We start from the raw sequence: 18,398 nt of genomic DNA, 5'->3' as shown, positions 1-18,398 counted from the left end.
TGCCTTCTATTTAATGCATTTAACACATTTCATGAAGATGTAGACAATACATTTCAGATTTTGATATGTAAAACTGGTTGTATTAACATGTATTATGGAAGTGTTCCTCAAGAAGAATTAGCTAATGGATTGCATCATGTTTTGTTATTCTTTCAGTGCCAAGTACAAAATAATACAAGCCTTTAAAACAGAAGTGGAAATCTGTCTTGTCTTCATTGATATGACCATTCTAAACTCCACTTAAACATGTGAAATGTATCAGTGAGTCAATAATCATGCTAATGATGTTTGCATAAATATTTGCAGAGGTAAAAAGACCTCCAAGCCAATTCACGGCTCTGTACTCAAGCCGAGCAAGCTGAAGAACATATCGGCACAAATCCTGTCTGCTGCAGTAAGTTATAACTTGGATTTCTAACACTGTGACATCAGTTATTCAACGTTGTTATGATTCTGCAACTTTACATATTCCATGATTGAAATATCCTTTAATTAATATCATTCACATGTAAAACATTGTTGTATGAAATGTTCTTAATATTGCACACTTTGTTGAGGCTTCAATGTTCTCCTTCCAGGATCGTGTTGATGCAGGGATGCCAACAGCTATAGTAAGTGTACACATATGGCTGGCAATACCCTCTGTCACTGCATCATAATGTTCTTGTTTCAAGTTTTGAAAAATGCACACATCTTACTGCTTTGGCATTAAAATAGTGAAGAGATAAACTGTACCCAATACACTACACAAAGGAGCTAGAGAAAACCTTATCACACATCTAAGATGCCGAATTGAAGACTAACCTTGTGTTTTACGAGACATGGGGTTAAAAAGGCCCTGTTTCCCTTCTATGCTTATATTGGGGCGGTGGGGTAGCTCAGTGGTTAAAGCGTTCGCTCGTCACGCCGAAGACCCGGGTTCGATTCCCCACATGGGTACAATGTGTGAAGCCCATTTCTGGTGTCCACCGCCTTGATATTGCTGGGATATTGCTAAAAGCGGCGTAAAACCATACTCACTCACTCACTATGCTTATATTAAGAGGCTGGTCAAGAAAAAATTATTTTTTTCATTTTTTGGTTCCAGGGATTCATAAACCAAGTAATTAATACAACACACTGTACAAAAGTTGCGTGTCAGTTATTATTTTCATGTTATAAGACATGTTTCATGTATATTTGTATTTGTTTCTGTTGTCTTTCAGACTGTCTCTGCTCTGATTGCTATTGGCACATCCCATGGTCTAGTCCTGGTGTTTGGTAAGTTAAAAGGATTGCAAGAAAATGTATAGTGACATGTGTGTTTTTAAGGCAACTAGTGCCACTCTTCAGATGCATGTGAAGATATGTTAATGGAATGGATGTGTGGCTTCTTCAGATCCCAAACAGGTCCTCAAGTGGTGCTTAGGGAGCACAGCTGTAGGGGCTCAGTATGGTGCTGTGTCTTCCCTCAGTTTCAACAAGGACTGTACAAGACTGCTGTCTGGCTTTGCAAAGGGACAGGTATGGAGCTTGTTAATTAACCCAGGCCTAAAGTGGGAAGAGGATGCTTATGCCATTTGCGGAGATAGAATGGATACTATTTAGACATGAAAACAGTTGTTTTTTTGTATGTTAACTCTTATTGTGGTCAAACGTTTGTTGGTGTAATCATCATCAGAAATATATATATGCACATGTCAGGTCTGAAATGTTTTAGAAGAATTGATAGAAGCTTCTCTTCCTTGGACATTTCGAGTGAATTGTAGAATATATATATATAATGAATATATAATAAACAATTATTCGTGATTGTAAATAATACTGCATGTGAACTGATGACCTTTACTCAGTACCATCTGTTGGTATTAAAACATGACCTACCATTCGTTTTGATTGACATACATGCTGAGCTTTGATTTAAATTTTCAAGGTTATTAAATAAAGGTGTTATAAAATTGTGAATGAGTCTTACGTGTAAGGAATATGTACTGAGTTTGAAATTTGGATTGATGAGTTCATGTTTTGCAGAATTGATTTTCGATAGATTTAAAGAACACTGCTCCCCCTCCCACACACAATATGACGATACTTTATCTTGCACAGATTACCATGTGGGACCTGACAACTGGCAAACTGCTGCGAACGATCACGGACGCTCATCCACAAGGCACAGCTGTACTTCACGTAGAGGTACACAACATTTTAGCCCACCTACAGTTAAAACAAAAATGAGTCCTTGATAAGGAATGCTTATAAACCCTTGGTGCTAATTTCATAACTTCCTGTAGAATATTTCATGGGTAGGATGTAAAAATGAGTTACTATCAGTATGTTGTAATACCTGTTAATTGGTAGAGGTCACGTGAACTGATTGCATCAAAATGTGTACTTGATAACCTACGACTACTTGTAATCAATGTACTGCTCACAACATTTCACAGTAAAATCAAAACTATGTTTGTTGATCCTGTTCAGTCGGCAATAACTTTGCTACTTTCGATATGCATCGAAAGGTGAAAAGTACCAGATTCTGGTGATAATTGAGAGGTATTTATGTTATCTTATTGTTCGTATTTCAGTTCACAGACAGCTTTGTATTGGCAGTATGTAGTGACAGTGGAGGCTCTGTGTTTGAGCTGGAGTTTAAGTATGTATACTTGTGTACTTGGATACAATAAAATATTTGAGCTGGAGTCACTTTCTTAACATGATGCTCTTGGGAAATACGTTTTAGATGGATACATGATAACATATGTGAGGAGGGTGTTTCATTTTGCTTAGGAGTGCATGTATGTATATAATCCATGATATATCATTGTTGTGTAATATCTAAATTGTTGACACCTACCATATTGATACATCCTTATGACTTATTAAGTTTTATGTTGGCATCAAGGCATTAGTGACATAAGGATCAGCCTTATAACGGTAGGTATAAAAAACACATGAACGATTGTACGAATTGGGTTTTTGTAACTTTGATATGTTGTTATCTTCTCAGACGCTTGATTGGAGTGAGAACTTGTGAGTCCCAGTGCCTGTTTTCTGGAAGGTAGGTTTATTAAATCATCACAATCCTTTTTACTCCTGTGATATTTTATTGCAACTCTAGACTATGTAGATGGACAGTTATCTGGTAGAGCATTAGGATATAGTACTACAAATATACTGGAGGGGAATGACATTATAGACTAGCATAAGGATATAGTGCTACAAATATACTGGAAGGGCAGAACATTATAGACTAGCATAAGGATATAGTGCTTCCATACTGGAAGGACAGAACATTAGAGACAAGCATAAGGATATAGTGCTACAATTATACTGGAAGGACAGAACATTAGAGACATAGGATATAGTGCTGCAATGCTAGAAGGACATAATGGGACATACATAATGTTATAGACCAGCATAAGGTTTTAGCACTACAATACTGGAAGTGTGATACTGACAATGATCAAGTATCAAACATTGGAAGTATAGCTGAAAGTTAATAATGATGCACTGACTTGCTTGTATTCCACTGTTTAGCCGTGGTGAGGTGTGCGTGATTGAACCCCTCCACATGAACCTAACCATCAAAGACCATCCAATGCAGGATGTCATGGTGTTGGCAATGGCATCTCTCTCAAAGGTGAGTCAGGTTAACAGTTGTTGTCTTAGATAAACATAGGGGTTATGCATAGTGAAGAGACATTCATACCATGTGTTAGCATCTTATTGTTTATTGATTATATTGTTTCAGGAGCCATAGGTTATCGGACAGCATTGTTTACTCTCACTATAATGAGGCAGGTTGTGTCATACAGACATTGTAAATACTCAGATGATGGCATGTGTATCATTTTAAAAAAAATTGTTTTTGAAGATTACCCAATATGAGACTTGGTATATTGTATTTTGTTCTAGGTTTTACTGGTGACGTTACGGCCTACACTTAAAGTTATGTTTACTCATCCTTTAAAGGTAAGTGAATTATTTCTGTGCATGCTTTCAGTATCAATGTTCAGATATAGATTTGTCAGAAAATTCCATCTTCATTTCACTTAGTGGGCAGGATGGGCATGTTATTTAAGTCTTGTCTGAAATCTGTGATAGCTCTGATGTTTCTTAATGTATTAGAACCCAACCAGTTTTGATAGGTTTTCACCAAACTGGTTAGCATCTTAAGACTTGCATCACTTTGGACTACTTACCTAGATTATGCTAAATATATTTGTGATTGCATATTTATTCCGAACATGATCCATGGCAGATGTGCTATGACAAAATACTTTTAAGTTATCTCCCTTTGAACAGCTTTAGTTGAAACTTGATCTGTGAAAGTTTGTAGCTTTAGTTGTCCTGGTAAGCAGCTCTCATTCTAGATTATCTCCCCTGTCCAACAAAGATCTGACAATGGATGAGGAATACAGATGACTTTGTCTTGTTGTCGGTTTAGTTTCAATCAGTATTGACTGTCATGTTTTTAAAGGGCGACCCAAGTACACTACCACTGTTGGCGTGGCAGTTTGTGATCATCCAGGTATCAGAGCGAGACCGGGTCATTGACCCAGTGCTAGTGTTTGCTCGTGACCAGACAATCTACTTCTATCAGGTAATTCTTTACATCATCTCTTTCTACATGGATGTTCTTTCAATTTAGCTTAAAAGTGAAAACAATGTCAAGGTTCATGTTGCAAATAGTTTCTTTTGTTCCCATTGACACTTGTGTTATAATAGATTTGTTTACAAGTAAACATGTTTTCATGATTACTTATTTCAAACATGAAGTAAGATGTAAGTTCTACTGTTTTTGCAAATTATTTTGATGAATCAATGACATAATGACATTATGAATTATTAGATTTTCATCCCTTCCACCTCCCCTCCGAGCCATGTCTTTGTTAAAGTTACAAGTCAATTTTCACAGAAATTACGGAGGAGAATATGTATATGTCTCCCTTTGCTTACTTCCACACATGAACTGTCTCAGCATGTATTGTTTCAAACCTAAAACCATGAATCAGATAGAGGAACACTTTACACAACTGGTAGTCTAGACCATGGACTTTGTGTACCCCTCTGAAAAGTGTAACCCACAAAATTGAAGCGGACAACGTAGTCCCACTTTTGTGTACCCTCTGAAAAGTGTAAAAGCTATGAATACACAATGCCATTTAGAAAGTGGTCAAATGTAGCATATGTTATATTTGGGATTACATTTTCTCAGTGAAGTACAGATTAAGACAGGGACTTGATGGCTCAGAGATTGTAAGATGTGTCAGAGTGGGGTATTCATGATAGAATGTGTCAAGGTATCTCAGTCGGCTAGCACTGTAATGCCAACATACATCTGGAGTAGTACAAGCAGCCACACACACATGTATGCTCATGGCTATAAAAATGAAACAATTTTCAGTGCAATTTTTAACCACATTTCGCCTCACCTGTTAATTAACCATGAATTGTTTGTCTCATAAAAATGACCAAGTGTTATTCCCTATAAACACTGTGTTCAAAATTTACTTGTACGTCTTAAAGTCATTACTCTTATACCTTAAAGACTCCAGAACCCTCCTATATTTTGGAAAACTGTTCAATGTGTCTATTCTGCAATGTATCTGTTTTTCAGGTAATCTGTCATGGACCCCAAGACATTCGCTGTTCAGGTCTACAAAAGATGGAGGTCTCATACCAGCTTCTCAGTGTCAAAGTGAGTCATGCTGAGCTTCAACACATCAACCATACATATTTGTCCTTGTCGCTGCTTTATAGTAACATTTCTTTTCGAGTTTATTTATCGAAAAATGTTAAGATTTATTTTAAAATAAATAGATTTTCTGAAAAATGAGATATTTTTAACCATTGTTTTACATAGACAAAACTTACAGAATGTGTACATCACTTCTGTAGCAAAACAAGGTCAGCGGGCTTAAAAATAAGTTTCATCCCAGACAAAAATTACTTGCCAACATTTCAAGAGCTATAAAAACAATGTGAATTATCCTGGTTCAACTGGGTGTAGAATATGTCAGTAAGTGAGTTTAGTTTTATGCCACAATCAGCAATGTTCCAGCTATTTGGTGGTGGTCTGTAAATAATCGAGTCTGGATCAGACAAACCAGTGATCAACAGCATGAGCATCGATCTATGCAATTGGGATATGATGACATGTGTCAACCAAGTCAGTGTGCCTGACCACCCGATCCTGTTAGTCGCCTCTTACGACAAGCCTGGGTTTCTGAAGATCAGTTATAACCCAGATCCTCAAGGGTCGTAGGATATTAGTTATAATATTTACATGAAGAAGTGGTGATAAAGGTCAGTATGTCTGATGAGTGACTGCGGCCTAATGTACAAATCAAGATGTCTAAATGATATAACTATACTTTGCTGTGGTTGAAGATCGAATACAATTTTACACACATATGTAAGATCATGATTTATCAATTATTTTTCGTGGAAACTGTTATCATTCCCACTGTACTTTATTTTGTGGATCTAAATCATGTTGATTGATGATTGAACTTTTCATGATAATTTGTTCACTCTTGAAAGTTATGGATTGATTTATTGAAAAGATAGATGTCAGGGACGTAAATCAAACAAAAAATATTCCACCCTGAGTAGATTCAACATAATAATGATGTGTAATACTGTGTATATGTATCTCAAATGTCAATATTCAACCACAAACTACCACCTTAAGCTACAATATTACATTGTTGTATGTTCCCCTCAACAGTGGATGAACCCACGGACTATTGTTACTCTGGACAAGTCCGAGAAGCTTCATGTCATTGATGTGAGATCTGAAGAGGAGCTGGAGGTAAGACAGAGTACTAGTTTATGTGGGCTGGGTTGTAATTTGTTTTAGTTTTCTTGAACCCCTGGGTACTGTTTTTTTTTTTATCAGATGTGATATAATATGATTTTGTTCTCTGAAATTTATAGATATTGGTTTATGTTTTAGGACAATCGTGAAGATAAGGCACAGAGACAACAGAATTTATTAATCGCTTTCATATTCTTCAGTCTTTCATTGGAACCTCTTGGTTCAGACACTGGTCATCATGTCTTCAGTGATCTGACATTTCTAATAGACAAATTAGGTCATGTTTGCTACTGTTACCATGCTGTTGCCATGGTTACAGGAGATACCTGCCATCAATTTCATTGTGCAAGGTCAAAGTCCACATATTTCCAAGGTGGTGGTGATGATGATGATGATGATGATGATGATGATGATGATGATGATGATGATGATCTCTACCCTCAGTAATACGTATTTCATGCTGCAGGTGATTGACATTTCTGAGGTTCAGCTAGTATATGGCACAAGTTACTTCAAGTCTTTGGCCACAGGAGGGAATGTCAGCCTGGCCCTAGTAAGGAGACTTAAAATATATTGAGGCCCTTTTTACTAGACTGCCAACCATTTCATAACCAGCAATTTAACATGATTCAGTTCCATCAGTAAAGTTACTGTGATAAAAAATAGTATTAGTAATTAGTTCTGTTTGTGCATTCAGAACATTAGTGAAAACTCATCCAATTAAATAAACCTTTTTGAGAGTTATTATTGAGGTATGTTATTTCACTTTGAGTTTTGTTTAAGACTATTCACAGGAGCACAGATGAATTGTATTACATCTTAGACATTTGTAAGATATTATAGATATTTATAAGTAACAATGAGAGGTCTGTCTCCCTGATTAGTCCAATAAGTACTACAGGGAAGTGATCCTGATGACACTACTGTGTTCCAGGCTTATGCAGGAGAGCAAGCCTGCTACCAGTCAATCACCAGCCATGGGGGGACAACTCTTCCTGCAGGGGACTCGCAATGTGCATGTCTTCACCCTCAGGACTTGGAAGGAGGTAAGTACAAAAAACTATGTTTATAAGGAACATGAACAGGAAAATACTGTATTACATGTGTATAGATTCTTAGCTGGAATAAGTCCCCATTAACCTGTACTGGTCATATGAGACAACTTTTACGATCAGGTGCTTAAACTGTTTAATCACTGGAATTTCTGGTCCAGACTCTGTTGTTAAAGCTTAGATGTTGCCAACAAAATAAACATAATTAAAACACAATTATCATTCATTCATGACATATAATATACATGACATGACATATAATATTTTGTACTTGGGTTTACTACCCTCGAAACGACTCACCTGGGATACAGAACCCAGTCAGAGCGGGTGGGAGTGCACTTAGGTGTAACAAAGACTTTCATTGGCTGGTTCATGTGCCGATACGCTCAGGGCTCTTTGTGTGTGTGTGTATAGGCATCCCTGCTCTCAAGCCGCGCGAACCTATTCACTGCGCATGCGCAATGTGCGCAGCGCAGTACAGCTGTTGAAACCACTTTTCACCCCAGATGCTTTTTTTTAGTGAATCGTTTGAACTCCAATTTCACAGGATTTTTTTTATAGCCTTATTTTTCAACTTTAAAACTTGAATTTGCATTTGTGATAATGTGCTACTGTAAGTCCATACCGAAAGGTATCAAAGTTGTGTTTTGCGTTTGTAAAGCTTGTAAGCTTTAACAGACTGCTGCCATATGTTTGGAATATTGCTGAGTGTTGTGTTAACAAAGGAAAAATGGAGGATTGAATGTTTGCAATATGCATCATAGCTGATTTTGTGTCATAATGCCCCATGTGTCATTATTGCCCTTCCTGTAAGCTTCTGGTTTCATTAACCCAGACCTGATTCATACAGGCCATGGAATATACCGGTAGCTGAGGAATTGCGGACAGTGGCATAAAACAACATTTCATTCACTTCTAGATTGATGATGGGTTAACAAACATGTAGTAGTGGTTCTTAATGAATCTGTATGTTACAGAGGCTTGAGGTTCTGGTGAAACAGAACAAATACCAGGAGGCTCTGGCACTGGCTCTGTCCTTCTACGAGGGGAAGGCAAAGGCAGTTGTTGGACTGACTGGATCTCAGAAGCAGAGGAAAGAGTTAGTAGCCCATCTGGTAAGTGGATAGTGCCAGATGAAGTGCAACATGTGTGTTTTACAGTTTCAAGTAGCTTGAACAGCCATTACTCTTAGAACTACCATACTTTGGCAGAGAACGGTCTGCAAATAGTAGGAATATGTTTATTGTTTTTTCATCCAGATCATTACATGATTCAGGATGGACAGCCAAGCATGCTGATTTGGTAGGCATTTTAAAAGTAAAAAATATATATGGAAAATGATATCCACAGGACGTAGTTTGAAGGATAAGAGGAGTTGCTGAAAGTCTTTTTTCACTGAAGGCCTGTGGGTTTTTACAGTACATCATTACTCAGTGTATGTAAAGGCTTACATCCTCACACAGATGCTGGACCTGCTGTTCAACTACGTGGATCTGTCCATGACCCGCCTGTGCCCTGAGAAGGGCAAGATAGAGGAGCTGGAAGAGTATTACCAGGTAGGGCTCTGGTACTTACATCATTGTAGAGTGGTACTTTCATGAAAATGTATGTAGGTTTAGAAACATTAGGATTGTCATTGAAACATTCTTTGCATTAAAGCATTTTATTCCGTGGTACAATAAAAAAATATATATGAAACTTTGTACCTTTAAAGAAGTTTTTCATACTAAAAACAGATAGAATTTGTTTCTTTGAGATGCATTTTTATAAGCTGTAAAGACTTATAGTTGACTATCTATAGAGCTGACAGGTCAGGCCATGAATTTTAGCTATATGACTGCTTCAACATTGCTGACGGAAATTGTTCTGCCCTATATAGTGTCTCACTACTCTGCTTGTTGTCTCTAGGAAATAGTTCCAGTATGTGTGGATTACTCCCTGCATCTCCAGAGAACGTAAGTTGATTCCTTAATACATGCTGGATATTTCAATAAATCAGTTCTCCTGTGTATATCTTTTGTGTAAAATTGTGTTAGTAACATAGCCTTATTATCTTTTAGAGTACAATTAGCTGAACTAATAGTTTTGGTCATAAAAACTTCAACCCCTTCTGAAAGTGCAGAATGTTTCAGAGGTAAATTCTTGGATCTTTTGCAATACTTTTACTAAGATCAAGGTAACTGAAGCTTTTCTGATATGTTTCCAAGTTAGATGTTGAAACAAGCAGAAATAATGTAAAAATGTAAATCTCTGCATCATGCTTTGACAGTTCCTTGTGTTCTTTCAGAGATATTTTGTTTGGCCGTATTTATGACCGTTTTGGTGAAGATGTGATAGCACAAGGCACATTCCTAGAATGTCTGGAGCCATATATACTTGGTGATAAGCTCACATCCATTCCGCCATCGGTCATGAAGGATTTTGTCGGCCATTATGAAACTCGGGAGATGTTGGATAATGTAGAGGCCTGTATTGTTCATCTGGACATCACAAGTCTCGACATTCATCAGGTGGGCACAAGTTAGTGTATGTTGAAAATAGATTAAGACTGAGTATGCACTGATGAAGTTGATAAGTTTATCACCACTCAAAGTGTAGACATCTTTGAACATTCTCACCTGATCCTGTCTTCTAATTGTAAGCTGACACACCATGATATAATTCAAGTAGTGTTAAACCTAACTTAATATGGCCACGTTAACTGTGTGTCTGTATGCAGGTGGTTCACCTGTGCTGGGACCATGGCCTGTATGATGCCATCATCTATGTGTACAACAAGGGCATGTATGACTACACAACACCCCTGGAGGAGTTGTTGCTGTTACTGACGTCAGCTGTGAAAACCGGCAAACAGCTCACAGGTCAGTACCAATTCAGGGGCGGATACAGCTTTTTGAGAAAGGGGGGGGGTGCACACTATTGAGAAAAGGGAGGGTGCACACTTCATTTTCACCAGAGTTTCAACGGTCATTTAATCAACTTTCAGGACAAAGTGGGGTGGGTGGGTGCGCACCCTGCAACCCCCCCTGGATCCGCCTATGCAATTCCTTGCATTAATATCTAGAATGGATGACATGCAAGAAGCAGTGCATGATGGGAACTCTAATTTGTTGCCATGACAGATGTGCAGGTGGGCCTTCCCTCCATCCAGTCTGTGGGATGCAGTTAGAGCTATTTGGATTGAATTCATCTTATCTATTGTCCATTGTCTTCCATACTGAAAATGGGATTGAAGTGCACACTAATCGTTTTTGTTTAGGGTAATAATAAATGTAGCTTACATCAGTGGTTGATTCAACACATTACAAATGTCCATTAATATTCTTTTCTCAAAATTGGACCTTTGTGAGACATAACAGATGACAAGTAGGGAGATTTGGGTTGAAAAGACCATATCTTATTTAACCGGATTCCGGCAATGTCTTTGTGTTCTAAAGATAAGATCTATCACTATTCCATGTAACATAAAAGTAGGTACAGGTACAGACATAATGCAGGGGTGTGAGTATTTCATGTTTGTTTTGTTTTACAGATAGCCAGATTAAACTTGGGAATAAACTGCTGGTCTACATCAGGTGGGTTCACATGTTCAACACACTTCTTCAATCCTCTCTATTAGAAGCATGACAGACATTAGGCTTTTAGAAGTTTATTTTTAGACTTTCATCCCCAGGAATCTCACTACCAAACACTTCAACTCAAACACATTGTTGTATGGCCCCAAGTACCTTCTGAGATACGAAGATTCACTGTGTCCTTTCTGTCTTTATTTCATTAAGTAAACTGTTTAAATATAAATATAATGCCTCCTGCCTAATATCTTTTGAAAATGATGGTAGAATTCTGACTATTATTGTTTGTGATGTTATCATGTTTATTGATACAGAATTTGTATTGTTCATGACAGCTAAGAAAGGATACATTGGTTAGCTTTGATGATGTCATTCTGGTTATTATTGCTATTGTGTTTACTGTGTCACACTCGGTTTTGACATACACCCTGAAACATTTCACCACCCAGAATTCATTTCACCCGTGTTGTAAACCACCTCTATCGCTTTTATCTCTCTCATAAGAGTAATTCAATTTGTTTTCTACTAAAAGTCTCATGCTATGTAAATCATGCTCAAAATGAAGGGTACCAAACAGAGCTACAAACACAAAGGTTGCTAGTGGGAAATGTGTATTAATAATAATAATCATGTTTCATACACTAAAATTCAAGGATGAAAAAGAAAGAAAATGTTATTATATTATTTGCCCTTCCAATGTACCTCTCAAAGAAATCTTCTTGGTTGCCTGGAACTTTGTCATTGATGTAACGGCACTTATGATCAACGTATGTGTCACCTGTTCTGCAGCTGCTGTCTGGCTGGGAGAGCCTACCCCTTTGGAGACATTCCAGAAGAGCATGTGGAGGAGGTCAAGGAAAAGGTTAGTCAGTCTCACAGTCCCTGAACCGCATTATTTCCCATTCTGCTTAGCCCTTTCTGCAATGCTTAAAGGTCACATGCAACCAAAAAATCAAACATAATTAAAACACAATTATCACTTCTTCATGACATATAATATGCATTGCTGATTATGAAAAAAACAAATAAACAAAAATTATAAGCGTATAATCGCAAATATGAAAAGTGCAATATTTTGTACTTGGGTTTACCTCCCTCAAACGAAGCAGCCGATACCGAACCCAGTCAGAGCGGGTGGTGTGCACTCAAGTGTAACGGCTGGTTCATTTGCAGATGCCGCCTCACAGCTCATTGTGTGTGTATATATAGAGATGTTGGGTTTTGTAAATACATGCCATTTTTGTGTATAACATTTTGTAATCAACAGACATCATAACATGTCATGTGTTCAAGCATCACACCTGCCTGTCTGTGTAATTACATAATGAACTCGGGCCATAAATCAATGCGCTTTTGTTTTATGGTGTATAGCCCCGATTGGTGTTAAGTTCAAACTTGCATGTGGTCAGTGATCGTGAAGTTGTGTATTGAATATTGTCATTAGCAGACAGGCAGGCAGACACACAGGTGTCAATAAAACAAGGCATTGAGTTTTGTCTGTGACAACGACATATCTATATCACAGTTAGAAATTCTGTCAACGCTTAAATAATGACATTGCTTTTCTGCGTATCGAACTGAGAAAGTCGGGACTCGCAAAGAAGAACGCGGTGGTGAAATAGACAAATGAAATTATATAAACAGTTTATTTACTGTCATAACATATAAAAGCTCAATGCTTCGTGAGATATCAACAAAACATTATGAAAAATAGCCTACACCAAAGCCTTCACCGAAAGCATTCATCCGACAACCCGCCTTCCAAGTTGCGCCGGAATCTACTAAAACATCCTCACACTAAACAAGCGACGAAAGCCAGAAGCATTCCAACTTCACGCATGGACCCCATTTCACTGGCGCACATGCTATGAGCGAGTCATCCAGCTGTTGAAACCCATGATATGATCAGAACTGTCATACTACTACCAAGGTAGGACTCGACCTCCAAGAGCATGAAATTTTAGCTTCAACACCAATTGCTCTTTGAATAATTTTTCGAGGGAAAATTTGTGAATCGCTTGAACTCCGATATCGCCAGCTGGTTTTTCTATTATCGCTGCTATTTTTCAACTTTATAACTTGAAATTGCATTTTGATGATTTGTTTCGCACGTCCATACCGAAGGTATCAGAATCTGCAAAGTTGTGTTTTACGCTGCATGTGACCTTTAAACCCTCAATGAAGCAAGTCTAGATTTCTTCAGGTTCAGGAAATTTCTCTTCTCACATGGACTCCTTTTCAGTTGAAAAGGAATTATTTGTACTTTTCCTTAACCTGGCTCATATGTTATTGCTTGCTGACACCTGATTTGAATATCACATGTCAGCAAGCTCCCAGGGTTGTAAACAACTTGTTAGAATGGCGTCAGCAAGCAATAATGTATGAGTCAGGATAAGTATAAAATATCAATTTCATCATAAAATGTTTTTCATCAAAATGGCGACGTTTCGACATTCTAATGTCGTTGTCAAGCAAGTGCGTGGATATTTTGAAGTTGTATATCCATAAAAATTGTCATCATTCTTCAGTGTCTGAATATATATATTTCACAGAATAAAAGAATTTGTTTATCCATAAAAATTGTCATCATTCTTCAGTGTCTGAATATGATTATATAATTACCTTCTTCATCAATTCAACTTCTAAAATGCCCATCAAAGAAGTATTCAGACACTATGAAAAGGTCAGCTCCATCTCCTACTCTATCCACAGCTCAAGCATGTTGGCACATCACTAATGGATGGCTTCATCATTGTCACTCTGTGGGGAAATAACAAAGGCTCTGTGGGAACACTGACTGACATTTGTCACACAGACTGTCTGGTTGTTTGCACTATGCATTATGATCTATCAGGTCAAGTGAGAATGATATTACCCTGTTTACATTTGACATAAACAAGATCGACAGTAACTGGTTGCATATTTAGAAAGAATGATGTTATTGGGAATGAGATGCTAAAGATGTTCTTCTGTTCCAGGTGTTCATGACAATCACATGTCTGCATACATCGAAGCCTACAGAAGGTGAGCTCAGCCATGTTGTACAGGATGTATATATTAGCAAGACACTAACCAAGGTTGTTGTAGGCAGTGCACAACTACCTTAAACAGTTGTTGTGTTGAATTCTATTTCTACAGTGATAAGATGGAACAGTAAATGAAACTTTGATACGTCTTCCATTTTTCACATCTGCTTCAACAACGAAATGCAGTCTAACATTTCTGACCATCAGTAATTTGACATTGTTGGAAATCTTCTTTTACTTCATTCAAGGAGCAAAACAAATGTCTGTAGCACCCGAGAGGTAATGAAGTACGCATGAGTTTCAGTATTGTCAAAATGGATCTGTGAGAAATGTAAACAATGTAAGATATCTGAGAGCCCCAGTGAACTGACTTACTGTGTTCTTCCAGATGAGCCGGCCTACCCCAACCTCCGCTCACTGCTGCAGTTTGACACCAGAGAGTTCCTCAATGTCTTGGCACTGGTAGGTGGACATGTATATCTAACATGTTTCTGATCACCCAGCAGTTTGACACTTGAAAGTATTGTTTTCATGAAAATGTGTAAGCACATCAGATGGCATCTGGTGGTAAGGCGTGGTGACTTGCAACAGGTTGCTGTGAGACATTGTACCATGATGAGGCAGTGCATTGCTTATAATGCTGAAACTGTTGAAAACACCCAAGCGCTATATTATACTTCAGTTCAGGAATTGTCTGATTATTTTTAGTTTAGTGGTGGAATTATGACTGACTGACTGACTGAGTTTGGTTTTTAAGCCGCTTTTAGCAATATTCCAGCAACATCACAGCGGGGGACACCAGAAATGGGCTTCACACATTGTACCCATGTGGGGATTCGAACCCGGGTCTTCCGCGTGACGAGCCAACACTTTAACCACTAGGCTACCCCACCGCCCCGGTGGAATTATGATTTTAAGTATTTGGAATATTTTATGTAGATAAAAAGCTGTGTGTTAAGAGTACCATGATTACAATGCATGTCCTTGCATTGTATCACAAGAGGATAAAATAGAGGGAATCATTTGGTTTAGTCATCAATCATAATGGCAGTTGTACTTGTTGTAATTTACGTGTTTTGGTGTACTGAGGCATTTGAAATATGCCATGATTTCTGTGACCTATTTGAGAAGGACATGCTTATCCATGACTTTGTCTTCCTGTTTAGACGTGCATGGATCTTTTGTCTAATAACAATAATTACTAATAATACTGTCTTATATAAATGTGTTTGGGTTTCAGGCTTTCGAGGAAAGTGAATTCAATTCCGAGAAAGGGTAGGTATCCAGGCACATCAATAGATATACTGGTAATGTTGCCTGTAAATGTCATTCTGATTTGATGTATATTGATGGGAGAAGTTGAGATGACAGACAAATATGGGATATTTACAAAGAAATACATAGGTCCTGTTGTCAAGCTATATACAGGTGATTAGAAATATTTATTGTAGATGCATATTTTCAGTGCTTCTTTCATATGTTACATGATTAAGATTCCGGATGGAAAAATGTTAACACAGAGGTACAGATAAGCTGTGTATCTGCGTAAATTACACAAATATTTATGTGAATACACAATTCCTATTTAGTCTATTGTGTACAGGTACGCTTGAATTTTTGTAAATACTCCATAAATGTGATCTTACATGCGTACACACAAAATGTCAAATCTGAGCTTGCGTACCGGTGGATAGATAATATAACTGAGGTATATTGAGAGGTTCTATTTCAGGACATGAACTTGACAACTTGCAGTCTTTCTTATCGTTTCTCATATCACAGATCAAATGTAAATAACAAACACTATCATCTAAACTTTATTACATTTTTAAAATGAACGGAAAATGGCAAAATACCCAATTGAGTTTGAGTGACGTGAGTATAATTTATTTGGTTACTCAACAGAAAATTAGGATACCCAACTGAGATGAACGCAAGCGAGTACATAATTCTGTGACCCAAAACGTTATCTGTAGCTCTGTTAACACATAATATGTATGATGACATGTCTGTGTTATGTGTGACAGGATTGCCAAGCGACAGAGGGTCGTGGACATTCTGCTGCAAATCATGGTGGAGAGTGTGGGTTTTACGGTGAGTCACACCCTCAGCTCCATGTATTCTCTCAATACCAGCAGAAGCTCAATAACATCAGGCGTGTCCAACTGGTTTCTTGTTTTACAAAATAAATCAGCAGGAGGTTTATTCAATTTTGTATTTGTTTTGGTTTCATAATGTGTTTGAAGCTAATTTCAAACATTAAAACAATAATATGTATAAAGTAAGAATTTCATTTTTACTTACTTTTTAAAATGGATTTTAAGGTTGTCTATTCCATGAAACAAGATATGTTTGGAATTAATTTAGGTTGCTGACAGTTAATCATGGGTGATATTGTTTGTAAGTCACATCTGACAATGGACATATTTTGTTTCAGCCAACACAAGTTGGAATCCTCTTCACATTCCTGGCTCGGCAGATGGCTAGACATGAGAACACCATCATTGTCAACAGAGTGCTGTTTGAACAGGTAATGTTATCCTCAGCAACAAACCCTAGTATAGACATGAGAACACCATCATTGTCAACAGAGTGCTGTTTGAACAGGTAATGTTATCCTCAGCAACAAACCCTAGTATAGACATGAGAACACCATCATTGTCAACAGAGTGCTGTTTGAACAGGTAATGTTATCCTCAGCAACAAACCCTAGTATAGACATGAGAACACCATCATTGTCAACAGAGTGCTGTTTGAACAGGTAATGTTATCCTCAGCAACAAACCCTAGTATAGACATGAGAACACCATCATTGTCAACAGAGTGCTGTTTGAACAGGTAATGTTACCCTCAGCAACAAACCCTAGTATAGACATGAGAACACCATCATTGTCAACAGAGTGCTGTTTGAACAGGTAATGTTATCCTCAGCAACAAACCCTAGTATAGACATGAGAACACCATCATTTAGATACTTTAAATACGGACCAGATGTTTAGTCGTATTTTATCATGTCAGCATCTTACTTTTTACACTGCCAAAACCTGCCATGACATTTTAACGAAATCAAGAAGCCTTGACATTTTAACAAAATGAAGAAGCATTCTTTATATGTAAATATATACGTATCTTCTTTATTTAAATGTACATATTGTTCATACCGCGACTATATACATTTTACCATTTCTTACTGTATTTTTAGTGTACTTTTATTGTAAGTCTCTCATAAATCGTCTGTCTGTCTGTCAACATAGTGCTGTTTGAACAGGTAACATTATCCTCAGCAACAAACCAACAAACACCTTAGTATTGCAGGTATATGCCCACAGAGCCTGCGTCATTTGTGTAAATTGTCACACATATCCCAAACTATCATATGTCTTTAGTTGTTTAGTTGTATCAGTATCAGCTTTTGATACTTCTATTTGTCACTGAAATATAGCTGACTTTCACACTTCCGGTGCATCCCCTAGTCAGTACTCTAATCCTTGTACACCGATTGCATTGAAGCAGACTTGATTGAATGACGTAGCCACAAGAATCCAAAGTATGATACATGATCATTTGAAATCAGAAATGTAAGAATATAAATTAACCTCATTCCTTAACTGTTTATATTTGCTGGTAGGTGTTGGAGAAAGAAAAGCCTCATGAAATCAGTTTCTGTGTTGTAGGTGTTGGAGTTCCTCTCAAATCCTGAGGATGAATCTCGCCACGAGGAGAGACAACAAGCACTCATGGAACTGATCCATGCTGGGGGACTGCAGCAGTTTGATGAAGGGAGACTACTCCGTCTTGCAGAAAACGCTAAGTTGTAGGTTGATAGTTATGGATCATTCTTACTACAACCATTCTTTTAAACATGACAATTAGGCTTGTCTGTCAATGTGAGTGCAATTAAGTTGTAGGAATGCTCCTAGATTTCATTGTAACCATTTTAAATCTTGGT

General features: G+C 37.6%; 1 protein-coding gene across 1 annotated transcript in view; it reads left to right on the top strand.

Annotated features, from left to right (window-relative positions):
* Nucleotides 1–18,398, top strand: part of LOC124265294 (vacuolar protein sorting-associated protein 8 homolog) — a 38,749-nt gene that overhangs the window by 8,676 nt on the left and 11,675 nt on the right. Inside the window, 28 exon segments of the mRNA XM_046700083.1 lie at nucleotides 307–394; nucleotides 579–611; nucleotides 1,206–1,260; nucleotides 1,379–1,503; nucleotides 2,086–2,172; nucleotides 2,562–2,629; nucleotides 2,984–3,034; nucleotides 3,514–3,616; nucleotides 3,892–3,948; nucleotides 4,457–4,579; nucleotides 5,597–5,677; nucleotides 6,710–6,793; nucleotides 7,266–7,352; nucleotides 7,734–7,778; nucleotides 7,780–7,845; nucleotides 8,829–8,966; nucleotides 9,315–9,407; nucleotides 9,760–9,806; nucleotides 10,139–10,361; nucleotides 10,571–10,712; nucleotides 11,384–11,426; nucleotides 12,213–12,285; nucleotides 14,402–14,447; nucleotides 14,838–14,911; nucleotides 15,690–15,724; nucleotides 16,477–16,543; nucleotides 16,887–16,979; nucleotides 18,124–18,263. Of these exon segments, the coding sequence (XP_046556039.1) occupies nucleotides 307–394; nucleotides 579–611; nucleotides 1,206–1,260; nucleotides 1,379–1,503; nucleotides 2,086–2,172; nucleotides 2,562–2,629; nucleotides 2,984–3,034; nucleotides 3,514–3,616; nucleotides 3,892–3,948; nucleotides 4,457–4,579; nucleotides 5,597–5,677; nucleotides 6,710–6,793; nucleotides 7,266–7,352; nucleotides 7,734–7,778; nucleotides 7,780–7,845; nucleotides 8,829–8,966; nucleotides 9,315–9,407; nucleotides 9,760–9,806; nucleotides 10,139–10,361; nucleotides 10,571–10,712; nucleotides 11,384–11,426; nucleotides 12,213–12,285; nucleotides 14,402–14,447; nucleotides 14,838–14,911; nucleotides 15,690–15,724; nucleotides 16,477–16,543; nucleotides 16,887–16,979; nucleotides 18,124–18,263 (2,367 nt within the window).

The sequence above is a fragment of the Haliotis rubra genome, unplaced genomic scaffold, assembly GCF_003918875.1.
Source record: "Haliotis rubra isolate DU_JTF1 unplaced genomic scaffold, ASM391887v1 Scf97, whole genome shotgun sequence".
NCBI classification, from domain to species: Eukaryota; Metazoa; Mollusca; class Gastropoda; order Lepetellida; family Haliotidae; genus Haliotis; species Haliotis rubra.
The sequence above is the reverse complement of the archived record's forward strand: the minus strand, read 5'-3'. Positions and strand labels throughout refer to the sequence as shown.